Source organism: Carassius auratus, unplaced genomic scaffold (genome assembly GCF_003368295.1).
Source record: "Carassius auratus strain Wakin unplaced genomic scaffold, ASM336829v1 scaf_tig00026843, whole genome shotgun sequence".
NCBI classification, from domain to species: Eukaryota; Metazoa; Chordata; class Actinopteri; order Cypriniformes; family Cyprinidae; genus Carassius; species Carassius auratus.
The window spans coordinates 1-22,853 of NW_020525551.1; the positions used below are offsets into that span (position 1 = coordinate 1).

General features: G+C 38.5%; 1 protein-coding gene across 1 annotated transcript in view; it reads left to right on the forward strand.

The window, feature by feature from the left end:
- The first annotated feature begins 6,631 nt into the window (after positions 1 to 6,631).
- Positions 6,632 to 22,853, forward strand: part of LOC113078850 (sodium/potassium-transporting ATPase subunit beta-1-interacting protein 3-like) — a 33,616-nt gene continuing 17,394 nt past the window's right edge. The window contains exon 1 of the mRNA XM_026251157.1: positions 6,632 to 7,182. Within this exon, the coding sequence (XP_026106942.1) occupies positions 7,129 to 7,182 (54 nt within the window). The 5' untranslated portion in view covers positions 6,632 to 7,128. The remainder of the gene's footprint in view (positions 7,183 to 22,853) is intronic.

A 22,853-nucleotide genomic window follows, 5' to 3' on the forward strand; every position in this document is an offset into this window, starting at 1 on the left:
TGGTTTAAAAATGCAGCCAGTCTGTAAGGATGTGGCATGTTTAAAGTAGAAGAGTCCAGCAAGAAAACAGAAAGAAAGCTGCTGTGCGCCCTTAAAGGGTACTGCCATGTTTAAAATTTATATATTGCCTTGATTGCATATGTGTGCAATATATATATATATATATATATATATATATATATATATATATATATATATATATATATATATATATATATATATATATATGGCTCTTTTTATTTATTTATTTAATAGTTGATGATTTTTTGGAGGGGGTGCAAGTGGCAGTCCTGGTTTACGTGGTGCCCTATGTGAAATACAAATACAAACAATAATAATAATAATTTTGATTTAATAAATAAATTATGATTTCTTGTGTAATACAAAAGAATATGATAAGAATAATAATTTATTATATTATTATATTATAACTATTATTCATATTATTATTATTTAAAAATATTGTCCTCGTATTACATACGACAACAAAACAAACTACAATAATCATTATAATTCTACTACTACTACTACTACTCCTCCTAATATTTTTATTATAATTTTATAATTTTATATAATTTTAAATAATTACAATTTGTTGTGAAATACAAAAAAACTATAATATCTGAATAATAATAGTAATAGTGGTAGTAGTAATAATTAGTATTTTATAATATATGGTTGTTATTGTTTGTATTTCACAACAAATCATTGTTTAATAAATCAAATTATTTACAGCTGAACTTTACAAGCAGTGATCATCAGCAGCTTCGATATTTTGATAATAATTCTTGGCATTCTTCAGGAAATTAGTGTGAGTTTTGAGTTTTGAGGCATACAGTAAGGGTGGGTGGATTAGACACATTTAAAGTAAATTATCTGTAGGTTTAGGTGTGACTTGATTAAACTGACCCAAAATTAGACATGTGAAATGATTTCAGTCAGTTAAGTTGTATAATCCTGGAACCTAATTCTGAAATCTACAAATATTTTTATTTCATTTCTGATTAAGACATTTGACTCATAATAGTGCTGCTTAAATCAACACAGTTGACATTAGGTGCAGAAGACAGTTCATCAGTCACTAAGCCCTCAGTAGACAGCATATCTCTCTCATACACTCACACACAGTGAGTCTGAGCTGCAGTGTAAGAGGATTTCATTCATCCATATTCACAGTATCGGACAGACTCGTGCAGTTTGTCGGTCAGCTTGCACCGGGGGCAAAAGCTGTCGGTGTTAAGGCACTTTCTTGCTTGAATAAAGTCTCTCCCGCGGGCCAGGAGGAATAACTTAACACTTAGAGATCACACCATTAATTGTGCTCCCAAAACACTATGAAATATGCTGCTTTATCATATATACCAGTGCAAACAAAAAATAAACTAAACACACTGCAATGACATTAACCACATTAAATAGCATCCCGTACAAAAACAGCACATTAATACCATCAGATATTAATACTATTGAATATTAGTACTACTGATACTGTACACACCATGGTACTAGAAGATGCCTAAAAATACTTGCAAAAAAATATATATAATGTGTACCACCATGGTATTCTTGGATGTATATTCTGTGGATACCATTATTTATAATGAAATAAACATAAAATATTTCAAAGTACCATAGTATTACAATCACTGTACTGCCAAAATACTTTTTGTAAGGGATGGTGGCATAAGGCACATATCCAAAATACCATGGTAAATGTACATAAAACCATGGTGTTATGGTCCCATCCCAAAAACATATCCCATGCAGCATATCCAACAGATTACAGTAGCATATACTGTAGTACATGTTCCAAAAAAGGCTTGATAGAACCATGATAGGATGCTCAGTAGAATAGGTTGTACCTTGGTACTTTTTGGTATGTTTTTTATTTATTTAATTTTTATCAGTCAAAGAGGACAAGCCAAATTTAACTTTGAACACTCATTCAGGACACCCTTTAAACCATTTTACCTTATTAATTTACTCTCAGCACTGGATCTTCCTCTCCACCGGCCCTCTCAAGAAAACCCAGAATCAATAAGAGCTCAGAATACCCATTCAACGATCTCCAGTCTACTGAAAAAGATCTCAGCACAGCCCCTAATCGTGTTTGAGACTGACTGAGGCTGCTGTGTCTGGCGTCTCGAACCAAAACAGCATATCAAGGCTTCACAGAACCATAGTTATATAAAGTGACACACCCTAACAAGTCTCATAAAGTTCTGATCGACAAACACGTGAAACGCCTTCAAATGACAGACAAAAGTTCAACATTTCACGGCACGATCGGTGAGGGACTGATGAAGCGCGCCGCGCTTACCGTGCGCTGTCTCCAAGAGTCAGAGAGAGAGAGATGCGGCGCGCAGCATCCCTGCCATCCTCCGTCAAGACTTCTAGTGTGCGCTCCCTCTCGGCATGATCACAGCTCCTCAGCTCTCCTCCCGGGCTGGGCATCACGGCTGGTCTCGTGCTCTCAGTTCAGCTGCTGCGGAGCGCGCGCACTGACGCTACTCTGATTGAGTTTCGAGAGCGCAGAGGCTGCGATGATCGCTCCACTTTCTCTGGGCATATCAGGACCATGTGATGAGACTCATCCCTCCAGCTGCGCGAGCCCGATCAGCGCCACCCAATGGAAGCGTGATGCTATTCATCACGAATGCGATTGGGCAGCCCATTGGAAAATAAACTCGGCCCCGGTTCTGACAGATTTCAGATTTACATGTATTACTTCAGATGTTGGGTAGCGCGGGGCTAGTTGTCACAGCAGTGGCATCACACTAGATATGATTAGCCGTTGAAAGTGTTTTCTGTGGTTCTGTGTGGTTTTGACATTTCAAAACAAACCATGAACATTTAAACCTCCAAAACGTAACATCACAGTATTATATTTTGTTTCATATATATATACAAACAATAAATACGCAAATTAACATTCAGGCAAAAGTAGACTAATGAAGGTAAAGTCGAACCGGAAGTTTCATCAGTGTCTAGTTGTCACACGTTTCGAAGTTTGAATATAATAAAATTCATTATTTAAAAATATCTGTAGGCTAAAACAAATATTTGATGTTTTTGTATCAAACCATTCAAGTTATTCATTCATTTATTACAGCTCCCGTTATGCAATTAAACCATTAGCAGCATGACTGGTCTCCTTCATACTTACATTTCAGATTTAACATTAAGTTTAATACTTATCGTGTTTCTGACCAATGACTTCAACCAAAAAGTCATAAATCAAATAGATTTAAATGTTAAATGACTAATAATCAGTCGCCACCTACTGGCGATGAAACCTGCAAGAAAGAGTTGCTCGCTTTGTGCTCATATTTGACCATATTCTGTTTCTGGTTCCTCTTTACATTATTTAACATTGAATTAAATAGTATGTATCTAGATTAAATATTACACCTCACTGTATATTTTATAAGACATTATTTTATTTATTAATAATTATTTCTCTACTCTTACCAATGGCTTTTAGCTCTTCACTTGTGCGTCTCAGGTCTGCTTCAGTGTATGCCCGAAACTAAATCACACCTCTGGGGTTAATAAAGTTGTATTATATTGCACTGCCTCCACTGGACCATATAACCCTTCCTTGTAGTGCGGAACTGTAAAAATCAATAGATTTAATCAAATAATAGCTGCCACACTTTACATAAGTGTCATGCTTTGGTGTAATTACAGCATTAATCAGTACAAGCAAGTGGGTAAGACTAATGAGCAATGTGCTTATTTTCTGAAGCAGCTTGTAAGTACAAATTGTTTTTGTTGTCGTGATGTATTGATACATAAAAAACTTTTTATTTACTGTAATTTCCTCTTTTTCATTACATCAGATTCTCATGATTATTTAAAATAATTATATCTAATATGTATATTCTTCAATGCACAGATAGTGGTAAAACAGACATGGCTGTGTTTAGAGTTGGCCCAGATATAGTCAACACTTACCGTATCACAGGTCTACACCAAAACTATCAATGAGGAACTCACTTTCTCTGAGTGCTCTCGCGTGTGTGTGTGTGTGTTTGGGCAGGTTTTATACTCCTCCGTCTTTGTTGGAGTCTGATTGTGGTCTTTATTTACATCTGGCACAGGTCTCGTCTGCTAACTGGGCTGTCAGTCTGCATTAGGTCTTGCGGTTTGAAAAGTGTACAATACAAAGGCCTGACCCTCCTTTTAGAAGCGCACACATCGACACACTTTAACTGGAGGGAGGTGCTGAGGAGTAGACCCCTAGGATCCCATCTGATACTCTTACTGATATAGCCCAGTCTGACTTGCTGGTGTTTGTGTGAGCAAGCACACCAGAAGCTGTGCAGAGACAATGCGGACGCGTTTAAAGGTAAAGCTAACAAAGCACTTCACAAAAGAATAGAAAAACATACGACAACAAACCAAAAATGTATAAGTACAATTTAAATAAATAAAAATGAATGAACAAACAAATAAACAAATAAAGCATAAGTTATTGTTAATTATTATTAAACAATCTTTGTACATTAAAATTAAATATTTAAAATAGTAATGTTCTTCAAAGAAAACAACTAAAACAAAACAAAAATTAACTAATAAACAATGATAACAAACAAATTAATACATGAATGAATAAAGCACAAATGTCTCACCGAATTTTGCAAGCCATTGTTAAAATGAATAATCTATGTACAATAAAATGAAATATTTACAAAGGAATAGAAAAAATGAAATGAACAAATAAAGTGTACAAATATCTCATCAATTTTTTCAAAACATTGTTAATTTTATTTTACCTACCAAAGAATATTTCTTCAATGAAAACATACTAAAACAAACCAAAAACAAACAAATATATAATAGTGCACGGATGTCTTATTACATTTGGCAAGTCATTATTAATATCCTTAAATAATCTTTGTACATTAAAATTAAATATTAACAAGATATTTTTTTTCAATAAAAACAAAAGCAATACAAACAAAATAAACATTCAACTGAAATAAAAAAAATAAAAATACAAACAAACAAAGTGCACAAATGTCTTTGCAAGCCAAAAAATCTTTGTGCAAATTCAATATATGCAGAAGAATAATGTTCTTCAAAGAAAAGTATCTGCAGTTTTCTCATCTAAAAATATCACCAAAAACTATTTATAGCATTGTGTGTGTGTGTGTGTGTGTGTGTGTGTGTTCGTGCGTGCGTGTGTGTGTTTGTGCGTGTGTGTGTGTTTGTTTGTGTGTGTGTGTGTGTGTGTGACAGGGAGGAGGGAAGCTTTTAAGAGAGGAAGCAGAGGCTCCAGTGATGTAATGAGAAGTGAAGTGTTCCATGGCAATACAGGCTCAACCTGTAAAAGATTCATCACTCTTCTTCATGTTCAGAGAGGAGGGAGCGGGCAGCATGAGGGAGAAACCGCTTTTCTATAATGGATCAGCACAGACAGAGCCACAGCTGTCGTGGATAGAAGACAAGGGTTAGCAAAGAACAAGTGATATTATCAACATTAACTTCAGCATTAATGTATGTGTGTTATTTGTTTGGCAATGCAGGTCCTTGTTTATCATGTCAGTAATTATGGATCTGGATATGAAGGGTGAAAGAGCAATATAGCTTTAGGCAGTTGAACATTTCAGTACAGTCAATACAGTGTCTCTCTGAACAGACTGAACATTTAAAGTAGTTGAATTGATACAAATGTTGTGTTTGTCATTATGTACATTGTCCCATAGTCCTGCACTGTATGTGCATAACTGAAACAGAAAATTAGAGCAGTCAAACCGCTCTAAACAGCAATTTGTTTAGTAACTCATTCTCATGTAGTAGATTTAAATGTCAACCAAAAAAAAATTATAACAAGTAAAAAATAGTGGGGAACATATTATGCTAATAGGTGTGTTGAAACTCTGTTTGTTATTTTATTTGGAAAAGTGAAGTGACAAATAACACTAATTTACACCAGCTTACATCTCAAAAAAGAGGTTGGCTGTAGTTGTGACACGCGACCAGCAGATGGCGCCTTGGCTTTGATTAAAGACTTCAACGAGGCGGACATTAGCTCCTTCAAACTAAATATCACAGAAGACACGAGAACTAACGGATACAAACTGCATTCCAATGTTCATGACACATATCGTGATAAAAATATCTCAGTTCACCACCACAGTCAAAGAAATTAATAAACAATTAAATAATGACAAAATATGATCACATATTCTGTAAACCCCTGCTAATATGCCCAATGGTTTATTTGTTAGATAGTAAAACTGACATCCATCGTGATGACTCTTTAAACAGGTTTAATAGTCTTCTGCTCTTAAGGAGATAGTTTTTCTCGACATTTGTTTTAGCTGAATAATCAGGGAGACCACCTTTAATCATCTAAGACCAGCACACTGTCTTAGGCTGGTTTACAGTGTGTTTGTTGAATAGCATGGATGTGGGCTCTTCTATGGTTGTTTCCTGCTCTCAAGTGGTCTCTCAGCCTGGTTATGTACAGTAGGCTGGATTGAGAGGGGTTTAGGCACTTTCAGCTAAACCAGCTAAGATCAGCGCATCATTGTAGGCTAGTTCATGTTTTTGTTTGTTTTTAGCAGTGGTCTGTAGATACGGGTTCTACTCTTGTTTGCTAGTCTAAGGCTGGATTTTTTGACCACTTTCCAGTTGGTCAGGCTAGGAGATCAGTTTGCTGAAACGGTCTGTGAAACCAGATTAAACCAGCCCTTGCTCGGTTTAAGTTTTTATTTCAGGAATGCTGTGGCTCTTGGATAATTTCCCCGCGTTTTCTATGGGTTCGAGTGGACAACACACGCACCATGGTTCATCCACACAGCCTGTGTCCGTGTGTGTGAGAACAAACCACTGTGATTTATACACCCCTCTGCCTGCTCCCCGTGCCCCTCCCTCTCGCCCCGTCTAGTCCCTTGTTCTTCGTGTTCTCCCTCTTTCTTCGCTCTTCCCCCAGTCTCCCTCACTCTCCTCCCGTGATCCGCTTCACTCCGCCGCGCGGGTTTCACTGAGCGCCGCTGGAAACAATGGGAGCGGAGCCGCGTTGTGCCGGACAGAGACTGACGCGCTCCTCTCTGTGTATTTAGGACTTTCTGCTGATAGACTCATATAATCAGGATCTCATTATCAAGCTTTAACACAATGGGCTGCTGCAGCGGACGGTGCACCCTTATATTTCTGTGCACGTTTCAGTTGGTGAGTTTGTTTTCTAATAAATGTGCATTTCACACAGATAATTATGACTGCTCTACGTGTACGTGTGCTGTTTAGTTTATAATACGCTGCCTTTTGCTTTGTTGCTGTGATGTTGCTGTTGTACCGGATACACAGTGAGTAGCCTACATTGTTTAAACAGTGTGTCTGCTTGAACTCGTTTTTTTTTTTTTTTTTGTTCTTCTTGATCTGAGTTAAGGTTTAACATGTGTTTAAGAAGTTGTCCCCTATATAAAATGAGCTGTAAAATACTTTTATGGGCAGTTTAATGCTTTTGCACTACTTCAGTCATCCCAGATGAACTTTTCTCATACTGTTATACAGATTTTCACTGGGACAACACAGAATACAGGGCTTAAAACAACATCATATACCAAGGAATTGATTTTGTTTAATTATTAGTATTATTATTACTTTTCGCACAAAATGTGTTTTTCCTTGCCATGTCAACACTGTCAGATTTTGACATGGAAAATCAAAAGTGTAGTAAAACAACATCATACCATTAAAAATGTAAATGTTTAATTGTACATTATTATTATTATTATTATTATTATTATAAACTACTATTTAAAATAAAAAATGACAGCTCTAGGTATAGGGTATTGACAGTATAACCATATTTTCCAAATCAAACGTTAATTAAATGCAGAAGCCTTTTATTTTATTTATCCCTTTTATTTATTTGTTTAATGATCTAAAACTGACTTTAATTTAGCCGACATATCATGTTTGTGACATCAAAATGCATGCACCATTAAAAATAAAATAAAAAAATTGAATAATTTATTTTCTAGACGCATGTTCTTATCTAATGTTCGATCTTATCATCAATGCTTCATTTACATTTTTTTTAACCTTTATCTAATTTTTCATCAAAATGTCAAAACTGAATCTTCTCATTTATTTCACCTAAACTTTCTTACAATCGACTACAGGCTCACATTCAGATCTGCCTCCATCCAGTCATCAATTGATGGATTGAAACAAGTCCTGGTCTACGTTTTTATTTTTATTTTGTTGATAGTCTGTTTCACTCAAATGTACGTCATAATACAGAATTAAATATCGCCCCCCCCCCCCCCCCCAAGTTTCATAGATTAGTATTCCATAAAAACCCTCCAAAACGTACAAACTTTGCATCCTTGAACTCATAACAGGTAACAAATTTCCATAAATATCTGACTGTGTTGACTCAGAGGATACTGTTTACATGCTCCTGAACAATAGTTTAGGATGTGAAAGTGCGTAGCGAGACCCCACGGCATTCCCCTCAGCACTAAATTGATCTGTTTACACTCTTGATAGAGTTGTCAGGAGCTTTCACTGGTTAGTCATTAGGTAGATCTACCCATGTTCCTGTCAAAGAGAGAGATGTGCGTCTCTCCAAGAAGCTATTATACTGTAATTGTCGCTTAATCTATATTGGAGCCCGCTTCAGTTCATTGGATACTCCATCCTAGCCTAAGTGTTAATAGAAGTTGTTTGTCAGTGAAATGTTATATTGGCAGTGAGTTGCTGGTGTCCTCATTTCCACGTGGAAAGTCTTGCAGCTGCTTTTTGCATTGTTTCAGTCAGCCTCCCTCAGTCGCAATCCCAGCCTCAACATCTGAACTGATCCCACAGCAGTGTAAACATGCGTTGAACACCTACACCACTAAACAGCTGCTGGAGACTGATTGCACGTTATTCAAATTTGACAGCGTAGCCGCGTCTTTTATTTCTGGTACCTGTGGCAGTGCTTGTGTAATAATGCTGGACATTCCTCCCACAATCCTCTCTGACAGGGGCATTAAAAAACGCTGACACCTGCTGCCCCCTAAAGACAGAGGAGTTACACACTTCGGCTCACATGTTTGCATGTAACACACTCCTGGCTACTGTCAGACCTTCGGCTCTGGCTGAGCTTGACGGGGTCCGTCTTCCTTTCATTTCAGGCACCTCAGGGAAAACATTCCTGCGCTTTGATGTAGTCCTGCTCTCTGTTTTGCTATGAGATCTTATTATCTTGATGTCACAGAGTTTCCCCAACGGGTCTGCAGCTACTGCGTGTTGTTCTCAGTGGAAAGATGTCACAGATCTCTTAGGCTGACTGGATGGCTGGAGGATTGATGCTGTTATTTATTAGTGGTGCTTGAAGACAAACTTCTCCATTACTCTTGCTCATATAAGGTTAGAGATTTAAAGAAAGTAATGAACTTCGACTTCCTCACTGTGGCTTGCTGAGGAGATCTGTTGTATTACTTTCAAGTGATCAGATGAGTTTTGCTCGGCGGACTATAAAACCGACAAAAAAATTCATGCAGTTTCACTGAAGGACCTTCGGCTCTGTCTGGAGACCAAAATTAAGGATACATCAGTGCTATATTGGTAATTGTACAATGTTATAGCTTTTTTAATAAATTTATATTAGTATTATATTATGCTGTGCATTTATAATGCGATGCCTGAATTCATTTGTGACATTTAAAATGACTGACTTTTAAGTTTTTAAGTGTTATTTCTACTTGAATTAGAGAAAATAGTGTCAAATTTGTATATCAGTTTTAAAGTATTTTGTTAATACATGGTATTAATCTTATGATTTATCCATATATTTTTCTTTTCTTTTCTTTTTCACCTTGTTATTTTTAATACAAATGAAAGCTCAATCTTGTGGTGGAACACATGTTTGCTAGACTTCCAGTCATTTACCTCAAACCCTAACCATTCACGATAAACTACAAGAGTGCCTTTACTTTCGAGTGCAACGGCCACATCTCAAAATCGAATGAGCAACTTTTGAGATCGTCTCATTTCGGATAGTCACAACACGGAAGGAAAGATCTGTCACTACTTTCTTTCCTTCTTTTAGCATAATGGCAGAAAATGCTGAAAAGCTAAAAGTTCAGCTAAAGACTTTTTGTTGATTGGCTGCTCATTTCTCAGTTCCACGCACTGGAGATGATTTCATTGGTGGGATGTAATTCGTGAGAGCTACACACCTGTTTGTGCCAGAGACGGGAAGGAGAGGAGCATGGGTAACACAGGTAGACACGCACATTGAAACCATATTGAACTTGAGCCTTTGTAGCTGTTGAGGAACATCTGGTTTGGTTCGTCCTCCTCCATTTCTCTGTTCTAGCAGTAATAGACGAGGAGTTTGTTTAAAAGCACATGAAACTGTCAGCAGCTGGTTTAAAGTCTCCCTGGTGGTGAGTTCATCTGGCTTTTTCTCAAAAACATTCTCCACATAGACATGGACTGACTTGGAAATCACTATGTTTGGAGTGAATTGGACAGTCATCAAGTTTATTGTAATCCTGAGACGTTCTCCTCCATGAACCATCTCTCATTACCACTTCTCTCACATGATAGGCCCATGCAGGGATTCATGGTTAACCTGAGAGGAATGTAATCTGTATCCAGGCAAAGCCGAAAAATGAGGTTTTCTTGATTAAAAATTCTTTCTTTTGTTAACAAGCAGCTTGAATTTTTATCTGACTTGAAGAAATTATTCACTAAAGAATGAAACTCTTGTTCTAAACCCGTATGACTCACTTTCTTCCATTGAAAAAAAAAGGAGGAATTTTGAAGAACGGCCAAGCAATTTATCATCATTTTTTTGTTACATTGAGGAAAGTAAGTTGTGGATTTGGAATGACATGAGTTTGAGTAAATAACATTTTTTGTAGAAAATAAAAAAGACACACTTAATGGTGTGTGTTTGACAAACGCTGAATAGAGAGAGTGACTGATGGACTGTGGGTAATAAAACGCAGTGGCTTTGACCTCTTTATGTCAGAGAGGCTTGTGGAGAGATACGGTAATGAGGTCAGGGGGAGAATACTCGTAAACGCACACACACGTCAAATCTAGTCCTGAATGTTGAATAGATACCATGCATGACCTCTGTGACCTCTTTACATACAGATTAAAGGAATGTTCTCCATTCGAAAACCTATATTGATGCCATTATAATCTTGATTTGTCTAAAAACTGTTTATATGAATGCACTTACATTTAAACTAAATGCGACATTGCTGAGACTTTTGGGATTTTTGTTATTAAAGATAAATAAGCAAGTGACAAAAAGTGATGCAATTCATTACTTTCCATAAAAAGGAACTAAGTAGCTCAATAATAAAAAAAAAGGTTTAACTGGCTTACATGGGCATGATGGGAGTTGAAAGACTGTACAAATAATGTTTAAGTCTTGTGTCCACTTAAAGCTGTGGTAGGGAACTTTTGACGCTCTAGCGGTTAATAAACAGAACTGCTTGCGTCTTGTGGAAGAACATCGTAGCCGGAACTACTTCTCTCTGTTTATGTCTATGAAGAATCACAAAGGTACTGGGTTACTCCGCCGCGGTACCCCCGAAGCAATCTAAAATAGTCAGAATATAAACACTTATTATAGGTGCACCCTAGTGATTCAGGACAAGCTAAAAACACGGTTTGGAAAATGGATTCATGGTGTACTCGCTTATTATATAAATTTTTCTACATTTTGAACACAAACAAATTTACGGACCGCAGCTCTGATTGGTTGTTTCTTAACGGGAGCGATGGAGTTTCTGCAAATGGCAATCGGACCACTGGGAGGAGCAAGAGGAGCTTGATTTTTACACAGATTATCTGTCTCATATTCTACTGTCAGGATATAATGACAGGTTTTACAAATATCTATAAATAATTTTACAAAAGTTACCTACTGCAGCTTTAAGTACATAATAAAAAGTCTACCTTCAATCTTAGTAAGATATGTCAACATTTAAACGGCTTTAAAGTGTTTCTGAACATTTGTTTTGTTAGATATTTGAATGCATTGAAATCCAGTAACTCATTTAAAAGTGTAATCTAGCATTTTACCTTAAAAAAAAATCCTGTCGTATCCAGATCACAATGAATCTTGGGATTGTATGGGCTGTAAGGGATCCATTAGTTGTATCCTGCATGGCCCAGGAATCAAAGGATGCATTTCAAGGCCTCGTTTGAAGGTCTTTGAGGCTCCTTTGTGACGCATTCGGCCTTCAGATGCAGCCTTTGAAGGATGCAGCCTCTGAATTGGGACACAGCTAATGACAGCCCGACAATGAGCGACTGTTGGCTTGGTGTGTCATGTCTTAGAGGATTGCTCTGGTTTTCACCATCTGTGTTCAGTGTTGCGACTCCCTTGAAAATAGTGCAGGATATATTTATTAGTATTTCATGTATAAGTATTACAGTATGGTGTTCCGTTGGAATGTAATTTTATTTTATTTTATTTACAAAATGAAACAATTTCTCAGTTCTCTAATCTGCTTATAGTTATACTTTTAAAACAATGTGTATTTTATTTTATTTTTTCTGGTTAGGAGCCTTGCCTTTTAGCCTTACTATATAAGTGCATTGCTGTAAATGCAATAAATAAACTGACAGATGAGATGAAATGATTTACTGAGGCAATCGACAGCATGTCACCGATTCTGTCACAAGAGCTTAACTTGTATTGAACCCAAACTGAAATGGCCCTTTAATGTACACACATGCTTAATAGAGGTCCAGTCAGCATGCCTTTCCTCCTGGTCCAGCTGTAAGAAGAAGTAAAGTTGACATGTCATGTGTTTTTACTCTTAACTCCCCACGGAGAGCCAGACTATTTAAACAAACAGCACTTCCTATGGAAACAAGACGCCACAGAAACATGAGGATGGGGTAATTTGTGGTTTAATTTGCTCGCAAGGTGTCATTACGGGGCTACAGGGGTTCACTGGTTATGTTGATGGAACCTTTTGCCCTCCTGTAAAGGTTCATTTGCCCCTGTTGGCTATTTCAGGACAGCTAGGGGAGATAGATACGCCCAGCAGTTTTACGAGACCTGACGGCAGCCGCTGTCTCCCAGACAAATGACGGCAGGGATGTGCAGCACTGTTTATCAGCTGATTTGCAAATGATTCAACCCAACACCCAATGTGCATCCCCCAGCCAGACAAGCAGATGAATATTTATTAAACAAAGGATGCCACCCCCTCTTTTCTCTCTCACTCATACAATCTGCGTACTCTGAATAAACAACTTTTCATTAATGCACTCAGGCTGTTATTAAGGGTAATTAGTGGAATGAATCAGAATGAGATGGCAGAAAAAGATGGAAACACACACACACACAAGCCCATTTTCACCTAATTCTTCTTCACAACTCAGGAAGGCCTGGTGCGGGTTGATGGAGACATGCCTGATGAGGGATCCAGCAGGGAGAAGGACTGTAGCAGATCTAGACCAAAATAATTTGGTCATAGTAGCAGAGTTATTAAAGTTATCTCTATTCAACAATCTAGTGGATTGCCTATAGGCACCTGCCTTTTAAAACCCAAAGTATACTTTACACATACTCTAGGGCAGTGTTCCTCAATTACAGTCCTCACATACCACCGTTCTGCATTTTGGCATGTCTCTATTATTTAACACAGCAGGGCACTTATGGTCGAATAGAACAAATGTCTGAATTGCTAAAAGATGCAAACAGAATGTCCAGAGCGGTGGTAAGTGCTCACTAGAATTGAGAACCACTGCTCTAGAGGTCTAGAATACAGTGTGAATGATGGGAGGTACATCAATAGCATAGTACACACGTACTGTGCGTGCACAGCCCAATTTTTTTTTGTTTGTGTCAAAACTAAAGAATACTTTTGGCTTAATGCAGCACCCTTACTATGTAAGCTTTTAAGTGACTGAGTTGAAACTATGAATCATATAATAGTTCATATATAGTTAAATATACAAAATTGAATGCAATGTAAATTGCTTTGTATAGAAACATCAGCATTAAAATTAATATATGGAAATTCACGAGTTCACATCTATGTATATTAATACCGTAAGTTTATGCGTATTTGGCGTGCTGTCCGGGTGGAGGGCTCCGAGCCCATATACCTTGTCATGAGTTGATTACTGATTGGTCTCCACTTGTGTTAATCAGGCTAATGAACTGCGACTGTTCCTTCCGAACGTTGTTATAAAACAGCATTTAAAGAGATAGATTTTATGTTTTTCTCACAAATCCCAGAAAGTCTCCATATCTGTGCTTATTCATGCACAGTCAACACTGTGTCATTGCATATGAATCACTATTTTATCTACATCCCACCAGCGAGCAAACACGACCTCTGACCTCCATCTACATTTATGGACGCCCCGTTGTGAGCATCAGTGTTGAGTTACAGATTCAATGTTTTGTGTAGCGCCTTAAGCTGGAGAAGAAGTTCTCCGTTTTTCTCTCTCTCTCGATCTTGACGTCCCATCAGACTGTGGCAAGCTGATTGTGTCAGGCTTCTGACTGTGAAGAACTGGCCAGTTGACAAACAAGAGTGTCATCTCTGAGAGCACTGACATTGATTGTAATGCCAACAAACAGCATCCTCAGGACAAGAACGGGCTAAATGGAAGTGTGAGTGAATCTTATCTTATGGCCTGTTGACACCTAGTATAAAACACTCAAGTGCAAACGAAAGGCCATTCATATGGACAGCTGCTGATATCAACGATATAAAGCATCTATTTAGAATACATCAATCAGGTTAACTTTGTGAATAATGCATTGTGGCTGAACTAGCAGGCTTAGCTAAGTGATGCATTTGGTCCTTTTGGATCATTACTCAGCCATGACAACTGATTTAGACCACCCATGTGCTGAGTCCACAACAAGATGTTCCTGAATAGGGTCGATTGATGCCTTAAGTATGAATATTGACCGCACTCTGACAAACTGAAGCCCCTGCATTGAGTGCAGCAGCAGGCCAGTCATTCACCCAGATGCTGATCAATAGCTCTGATGGGATAGGTGAGTGATCATATGATACTCTAAAGAAGTGAAGGAGATGGAGGAAATGAGCACAAAGGGGGAGAGTTACATCTAATTCACAATAGCAATGTGTGGTCGATGTATTTGTCCCTATTAGAAAGTCAAGCAGTTAGCTTAACAGCCTCAGCAGCAAACTGTGTAATCTGTCAGTCATGAGTATCAGTGAGGTTACATTAAAAAAACATTTACACAAATACAACCGTAGGGGAAAAGTACCCAGCTGAATCACTTAGATTCTGAAGTGTGCATCAAAAGGATACTTTACCAGTGAAGCGTGGTCACATGACAAAGCCAACATGGCGGATAATGGTACGTCCTGGTTTCATTCATACTACTACAGATAGATGAAATCAGTTTTTTGATTACTTTTTAGTTTCAGTTTTATCAGTCAAACAACTATTTAAAGGGACACTCCACCCCAAATGAAAAGTTTGTCTTTAATCACCTACCCCCATGTCATTCCAAACCCATAAAAGTACACAATTTAACATATTTTGTAAGAAAACCTGGAGGCTTGAGACTGTCTCATAGACTGCCAAGTAAAATATCACTGTCAAGGTCCAGAAAAGTATAAAAAGCATCGTCAGAATAGTGCATCTGCCGTCAGTGGTTCAACCGTAACGTTATGAAGCGACGAGAATACTTTTTGTGCACAAAATAAAACCAAAATAACGACTTTATTTAACAATTCGTCTCCTCTATGTCTGTCCGCATCACCGTAGCGCCATTTTGGAGAATATTAAAAGCTTATTTAATATAAAAAATGCATCAATCAAATAAATGCATAAAACTAACATTTATTTAATCTTTAATCTTACATTTAATCAAATGGAAATTTTACAGTTTAATTTTGTATAAAAAATTATGTATGTTTCACAATTGAGGTTTACCGTCGATATTGTGTGATTCCTTAAATGATGTTTTAATAATAATAATAATAATAATAATAATATTGTATTACATTGAGAGTTACTTTCTACTGTATTAAAATAATATTTAATATTTCTTAAAGTAAAACCAAAATGTTTTATTTTGTCGAGTTGCAGTGAAGACCTTTGAATTTCTGTGTGTTTTCATCAAACGGTGAAATGACTCTCAGAGCAGCTCTGGGGATGAAGTTCATGTCCTCATATGGTACAGCAGACACTGAAAAAAACATGAAAATCATGCATGCTTGAGTATGTTTATTAGATGAAACTGTGGCGCTCCTTCTCACAGAGACGTGCAGAACATGAAGGCAAAGTTTGTTCCTCATCAAATGTAGTAGCTGCTCAGAATACTTTAAATAAAGTGTGCCCTTTGATATGCCCTGCCCAAACTTCCTGTTTCAAGAGGAAATGGCTCACGTGGGTTTTTAATTTGTAGAAAGTTCTTCAGAATGGAGATACTGAGAGATGTTGAGTGGTTGTGCTAAAAAAACAAACAAACACTTACCGTTCAAATATAAGGAGATCCTCTAATCACTGTTGTCTCTCCACATGCTCCTCTCTTTATCGAGTCTGCCTCTAATTGTCTCTTTGACCTCCTCCCCCTCCTGGAGCATGTGTGAATTATTGATTGTAGAGTGTGATTTACCGTATGTGCCGGGGGCTTAGAGAAGGACAGAGGGTGGAGTGTGCTGACTTTCCACTCCTCCTTGTCTCACCTTCATTGTTGAAGGACCAATTATAAATCTGAATGCAGAGATCAGAAGTGCCCCCCCCCCATTATACAGCATAAATCAAGCTATTGTGAGGAATATGGTTTTAATATGTAAGACAAGAAGGAGGGGTGTGCAGTTAGGTGAAGTGATGATGATAAATAAGAATATTCAAATCTGTGCACATATATCCCTCTATATTGTTAAATACAGATAAAATTACAAATACATTTTGGTAGCCTGAAAGCGAAAACATTTGAACATGTGTTTCAACTTTCAAGCTTTTGAAAATTATACCATTATTATTTCCATGTGAACTACAAAAAAAGCATATTTGTGAAAACGGTGAAGTCATTTGTATTAAGTGTTCAGTCTGTAGTTATGTGCACAGATGTGTAGGTTTTCTTCATGAAGTGACATCGCAAACTACTGGTCTGGCATGCATAATACAGCATTTTTCATCGTTTTCACGGATTGATGTAAAAGGAGATCATTTTGACAACTTTCATCTACATGAAAATTAAACAAAATGCAACGGAAAAACTTGACAAAACAAAAATCACTGTTGAATGTAAACATACCCTAAGTGTTATTTAATGTGTTTTTGAGAAAGATGCTCAGAGTTTTGTCTAAGGCTCTTAGTAGCAAATAAACTAGATATCTGAGAGATTTCTGTCTGTACATAATCTGAACTGCCAGAAATTCTGATAACAGAATCAACATGTCTAGTATTTTTCAGGTGTTCGCGGTGCAATTTGTCTGGAAACGATAATGAAAATTAACCTTATCATTTTTTTTCTGTGAGAGATTACTTTACAAAGATGCAGAAGAGAGTTATGGCCACTGCTAGAATGGCAGAGAGCAATGGGGGAAAGATGCATCCCCTTGCATGTGCTCATGTGGTCTATGGATTTTGGCTAAGGATTCAGAATCCTCTATGTATAGCATGTGTTGGGTGTAAGCATGCCCATGCTACCATTTCTAACCCAGAGAGCTGCTCTATTTGTACTGGTTTTCCTGTAAAAACCTGTGAAAGGAGACTCAGTGTGGCAGTAGCAGGAAACCAGGACCCATGCTTCTCTTCTCAGACTCAACCCAGAGAGGAGACAGCTGAGTAGCCACAAGAGCCTATAGTACTTGGGGTGATATGGATGTGCAGGCTCCTGTTCTGCCACCCCCCACCCCCTTTGTTGATGCCCTTGTAGGTGTGACAGGGGAGGTTGACAAAAATGATTTATTCCCCCATCTTCTAGAAGACGATGGAGAGGAGGAGGATGCTATCCTGTCTCCTAACTCATTGCACCACCTTTTCCAAGGGACAGGGAGGGATCTCCATGATGGTAGGAGTCTGCCATCATGCCTCGCGCCAGTTATACAGTTCATCCCAGCTGTCCCGGCATGTGTGGCAGAGATGAAAAGACACTGGAACAAGCTGTTTTCCAACCATGTGTCCATTAAGGGTTTTGCATGACTGAACATTCAGGATCTGGAGGAGCTGAGCTTACCTGTGGCACAGTCTCTCAGACATTTTAGAAAAGGAAAAAGTGGTATCAAGTGTACTTTTCAGAGGAATACATCAATTCATTTCCACAGCTGCATTTCTCTTTGAGAGAGAAAGGGAGATCTGTTCTTTTCAGGATCCATCTGAGGTTACTGGGGATGATGGCCTCGACAGTGACTGTAATTCCACTTGGGTTGTTGAGAATGAGAGAATTTCAGCGCTGGACAGCAATTGGATGCCGGCTCAGCCGCAGAGTGATCACCTCAGAGGAATGTGGGAGGCCTCTACATCACTGGAGAATCCCCACTTTCCTGGGGGGCAATGTTTGATGACAGAACATTGCAAGGCGTGTGGTCTCTATATCAAAGGGAAAGACACATAAATTACCTGGAACTACTAACAGTGTCCCTAGCTTTAAACCACTTTGTTCATTTCCTTCAGGGATTTCATGTATTGGTCAGATCAGACAACACAATGGTGGTGGCTTGCATAAACTGACAAGGGTGTGTGTGCTCCTGACAGTTTCACAGTCTAACTCACAAAATAATTGTGTGGAGCAGCAGGTTTCTGCCATTACGTGCAACACAAGTACCAGGAATAATGCACAGGGGAGTGGATCTGTTGCGCAGAGGGAATCCCCTTTATGGAGAATGGACACTTCATCCACAGGTGGTGATTCAATCTCTTTGCATCATACAAAATTCACAGTGTCCTCTATTCTTTTCCTTAGTGGCAGAAGATGCACTGTTGGGTGTGGATTTTCTAGACCACCTGTGACCAAATGGATAGTTGTACGTGTTTCCCCTGCTGAGCCTCACTGAACCAACACTACAAAGAGAACGGTAATTCAGACATTAGCTGATTCTTATTGCACCTTGTTGGCCAGGAAAACTGTGGATAGCAGAGATAATTCCACTTCTTTATGACAAACCATGGCTTTTCCATTGCGCAGAGAGCTTCTGTGCAGTGAAAGAATGAATTTATATGCCACTGAATGTGATCGAAACAATTCAGATGGGAGAGGGCACCCTCCACACACTCTGTGTGTGTTCATGGAGAGTGTTTGAACAATGGTATGAAGAGAAATTTATTTTTTCGTTCTTATTCTCTATATCCGATGTTCTCTGCTTCCTGCAAGAATGATAGGAATGATAAGCCAGCACCCCCTGATATGTGAATTTATGAGGGAATGGTTGAGTCTGATCACTAAATCCCTGATCCCGTCCTGGGACTTAACAGTGGTTCTGGATACGCTCTCGCAGCTTCTTTTTGAACCATTAGAGGGTATTGATTTGCAATGTGTTTCTTTAAAGACCGCTTTGTTCCTCCCTCTCACTACAACAAAGCAGGTAAGTGAATTACACCCTTTGTTAGTATATCCGTCTTTTATGCAGTTTGCATCGGATGGATCGAAAGATACGCTAAGAGCTAATCCGGCTTTTGTTCCCTAAGATCAGGGACACAACAGGAGCAAACAGATCTGTGGAATTGTTAGTGTTCTGATGCCTTTTTCTTCAGCATAGGAAGAGTTACACTGTTTATTCCCGGTGCACTCTCTGAATGTTTACATGCAGAAGATGAAACTGTTACGAATGAGTAATCAGCTCTTCGTCTCTTGGGCTGACAATTACAAGGGAGACCTATTTTTTTGTCAGTGGCTTTCTCACTGGGTGGTAGATTTGATTGTAATTTGTTTCAAAGATGCAGATTTACTACATCCAACTTGACTTCTTGCCCACTCCATGAGAGGTATGGCCACGTCCTGGGCACTCTTCAGGGGAGTTTCTTTTACAGGACTTTTGTGCTGTGGCGAGCTGGGCATCACCACACACATTTGTGAGAAATTATAGATTGGATGTGACAGAGTCATCCCTGGCTTATTCAACACTTTGAGTGGGATTGGTGCCTGATAAATAATACACTTCTTTCAGGCCATTCACACATATTTTTATAGTTCAGTAAACACCTTGGTGCTTGTGTTCACTGTATTATATTATTAAGTGCATGGTTTTAGCTTGGGCATTAAAGCAGTGGTCATATGTTCATCATCTTCCTCTGTGCATTGCATCTGTTCATACAGCATATCTGCAGTACGGGAGTGGTCTAAATCCCAGAGTGAGATACTGAATGGATGTTAGCAAGAGAACATTATGGGTTACTTGCCGGTTCTCTGATAACAGAAGTGAGGTATCTCACCTAACTTCCCTTCTTATAGACTGCACGGTGTAGATGATATGCAGAGAATGATGCAGCAGTGGACAGCTGTGGGTTATATACCAGCAAGGCAGGACTCCCTGGTCGCTGCACCGATTGGTCTGATCAGTCTGACAGATTAGGTATAATTTGTCACAGCTGAGGCATTCCCATAAGCCCCTTTCACACTGCACGTTGGACCCAGAAAATTGCCAGAACATTGCCGGGTCACCTTCTGTGTGAAAGCAAACACATCCCGGGATTGATTCCGGGATTGATCCCAGGTCGGGGACCTAGTAACATTGCCGGGTTCAGTCTCGGAATGAGAGCTGTGTGAAAAAAAGCCAGAACTAATGCCTTGTCGTAGCGAAGATGCACGTTAACGAGCGACTCTTTTACCAGGTGTTTTTGAAGGCATATCAACGTTCGCGACGAAATATATGTGCAAACTATAATGAAGCAGAGATTAGTTAGTTCCTCACTTTCTGCGCTGATGCTAAGATCTTTCGCTAGCTTGAGTTAAAGTTAACGTGCCTAGAGTTTTCGACTCGTACATTACACGTCACATCATTATGTCTATGTCTTTACAGGACCTTTATGGGTTGTGTGTGAATGCACGCACATATTCCGGGTAATCAATGGCACTGTGAATGTGCAAAATCTAGCGACCCAGGAACAATTGCCGGAACAAATTACTTGTGTATTTTCCGGAATCGCAGTGTGAAAGGGGCTATAGTGAGATACCTCACTTCTGTTATCAGAGAACCGTGGTTACGCAAGTATACAAACATTTTAATAATCATTTAATAATCAGAATAGTGAAGTTCACAACTCAACCATAACAATAACGAAACAGAGGAACAATATAATTGGAATCACTTTCAGAATAATTTTTTTTCCAGCTGATGAATAATAAAATCAATGCCAGCCAATCAGAATCCACATGACTTTAATGAACTCAAGTGTTTAAATCAGCAAATGACAAAACTGCAGTGTGCTTATAATAAACAGAATAGTATTGTCCCTTGGTGTGGATACGAGTATAGAAATCATTTGATAACAAAGAATGGACCATTGCATGTCAGATTGTCTCTTCCTGTATAAATGGACAGGTCTTGTCTTCAGTGTGGACCAGACCTTATGCTGATAGTCAAAGGTCTGCTTTTGTGAAACTAAACAGCAAGTGGACATCTCCAGGCCTCCAGATGCATATCAATTACCATTCCAGTTTGTTCAGTTCTTCAATGATTTTCTGCTGACCCTGAGATCACTGAACAGTGTAAATCCTCCATGTGTTTGGGCTTGAGAGGGAGAGAACATGTTTGTATATGCAATGCACATCATAGATAGATGGCTTTACTAACAGCAGCCCCCACTATATTTCTGTTACTGATCGTATGTGGTTGGAGTGATTGGAGCAGTTAATTACTGCAAACAAAGATGAATTGTGATGGATCTTTACAATGATGAACACCACAGGGATTTAATTATAACTCACTTTGATGAAAAACATCTTGGCAGCTGTTGCAGTTTTGCTGTGGCTTGAAAAAAATGCAGTTGTAGCAATTTGCTTCAAAGGAAATGTATTACAATAGTTTTTTACCAGTGTTATCAAAGTCTGTGAAATAAAAATTTCATTGGTATGTTTCTTTGCATTTGAAGTAATTCCCACAGATCTAGTTCAGAACAGCAATATTAAAATGCAAGTGCAACCCACTGTTCAGATTATTCTGGCTTTTTGAAAGCATCTGATTGTCATTTGTAATATGAAAAACCAAATCTAATCTCTACTGTTGTTAAAGGGGTCATATGATGCAATTTCAAATTTTTCTTGGTGCATAAAGAAGATCTGTAAAGTTGCAAAGACTAAAGTCTCAAATCCAAAGAGATATTCTTTGTCAAAGTTAAGACTCTGCCATGCACCCTAAAATGACTCGTTCTAACACGCACCCCCACATGTCTACATCACTATGTGGAAATATTTGCGTAACTAGGGATGGGTATCATTAAGGTTTTAACGGTATTACTACTCTTACCAATACTGCTTAACGGTCCGGTACTTTAACGGTATTCTTATCGGTACTTTGTGTTGTGTTACTTTGTGTTGTGTTAGGCAGTCGAAATCTTTGCATTTCTCTGTCTGCACATAATGCACTTTTGAAAGATGCTTTGACAGAGTACTTGTGTTTTTTTTTTTTTGCACTTATGACAACCAGTGTTGTCTGCATCAACTCTAGTGAAGTATAACCACACTTTGGAACATTTTGCTGTCTCCGCCATCGTAACTCTTTGTATTAAGCAGGAGTTTTCGTACTGTAAGGGGCCGTTCACATATCGCGTCTAAAAACGTGTGGAAAACGCTAGGCACGCCGCTTTCTGATTTTTGTTCCCAAAGCCTTTGTGCACTTGCGCTCCTGAGGAGTCTGCCGTTGCTTAGCAACCATGACCTGCTCTCTCCATGAAGACGCAGGAATTTCAGCAATGGATAAATGGATTTG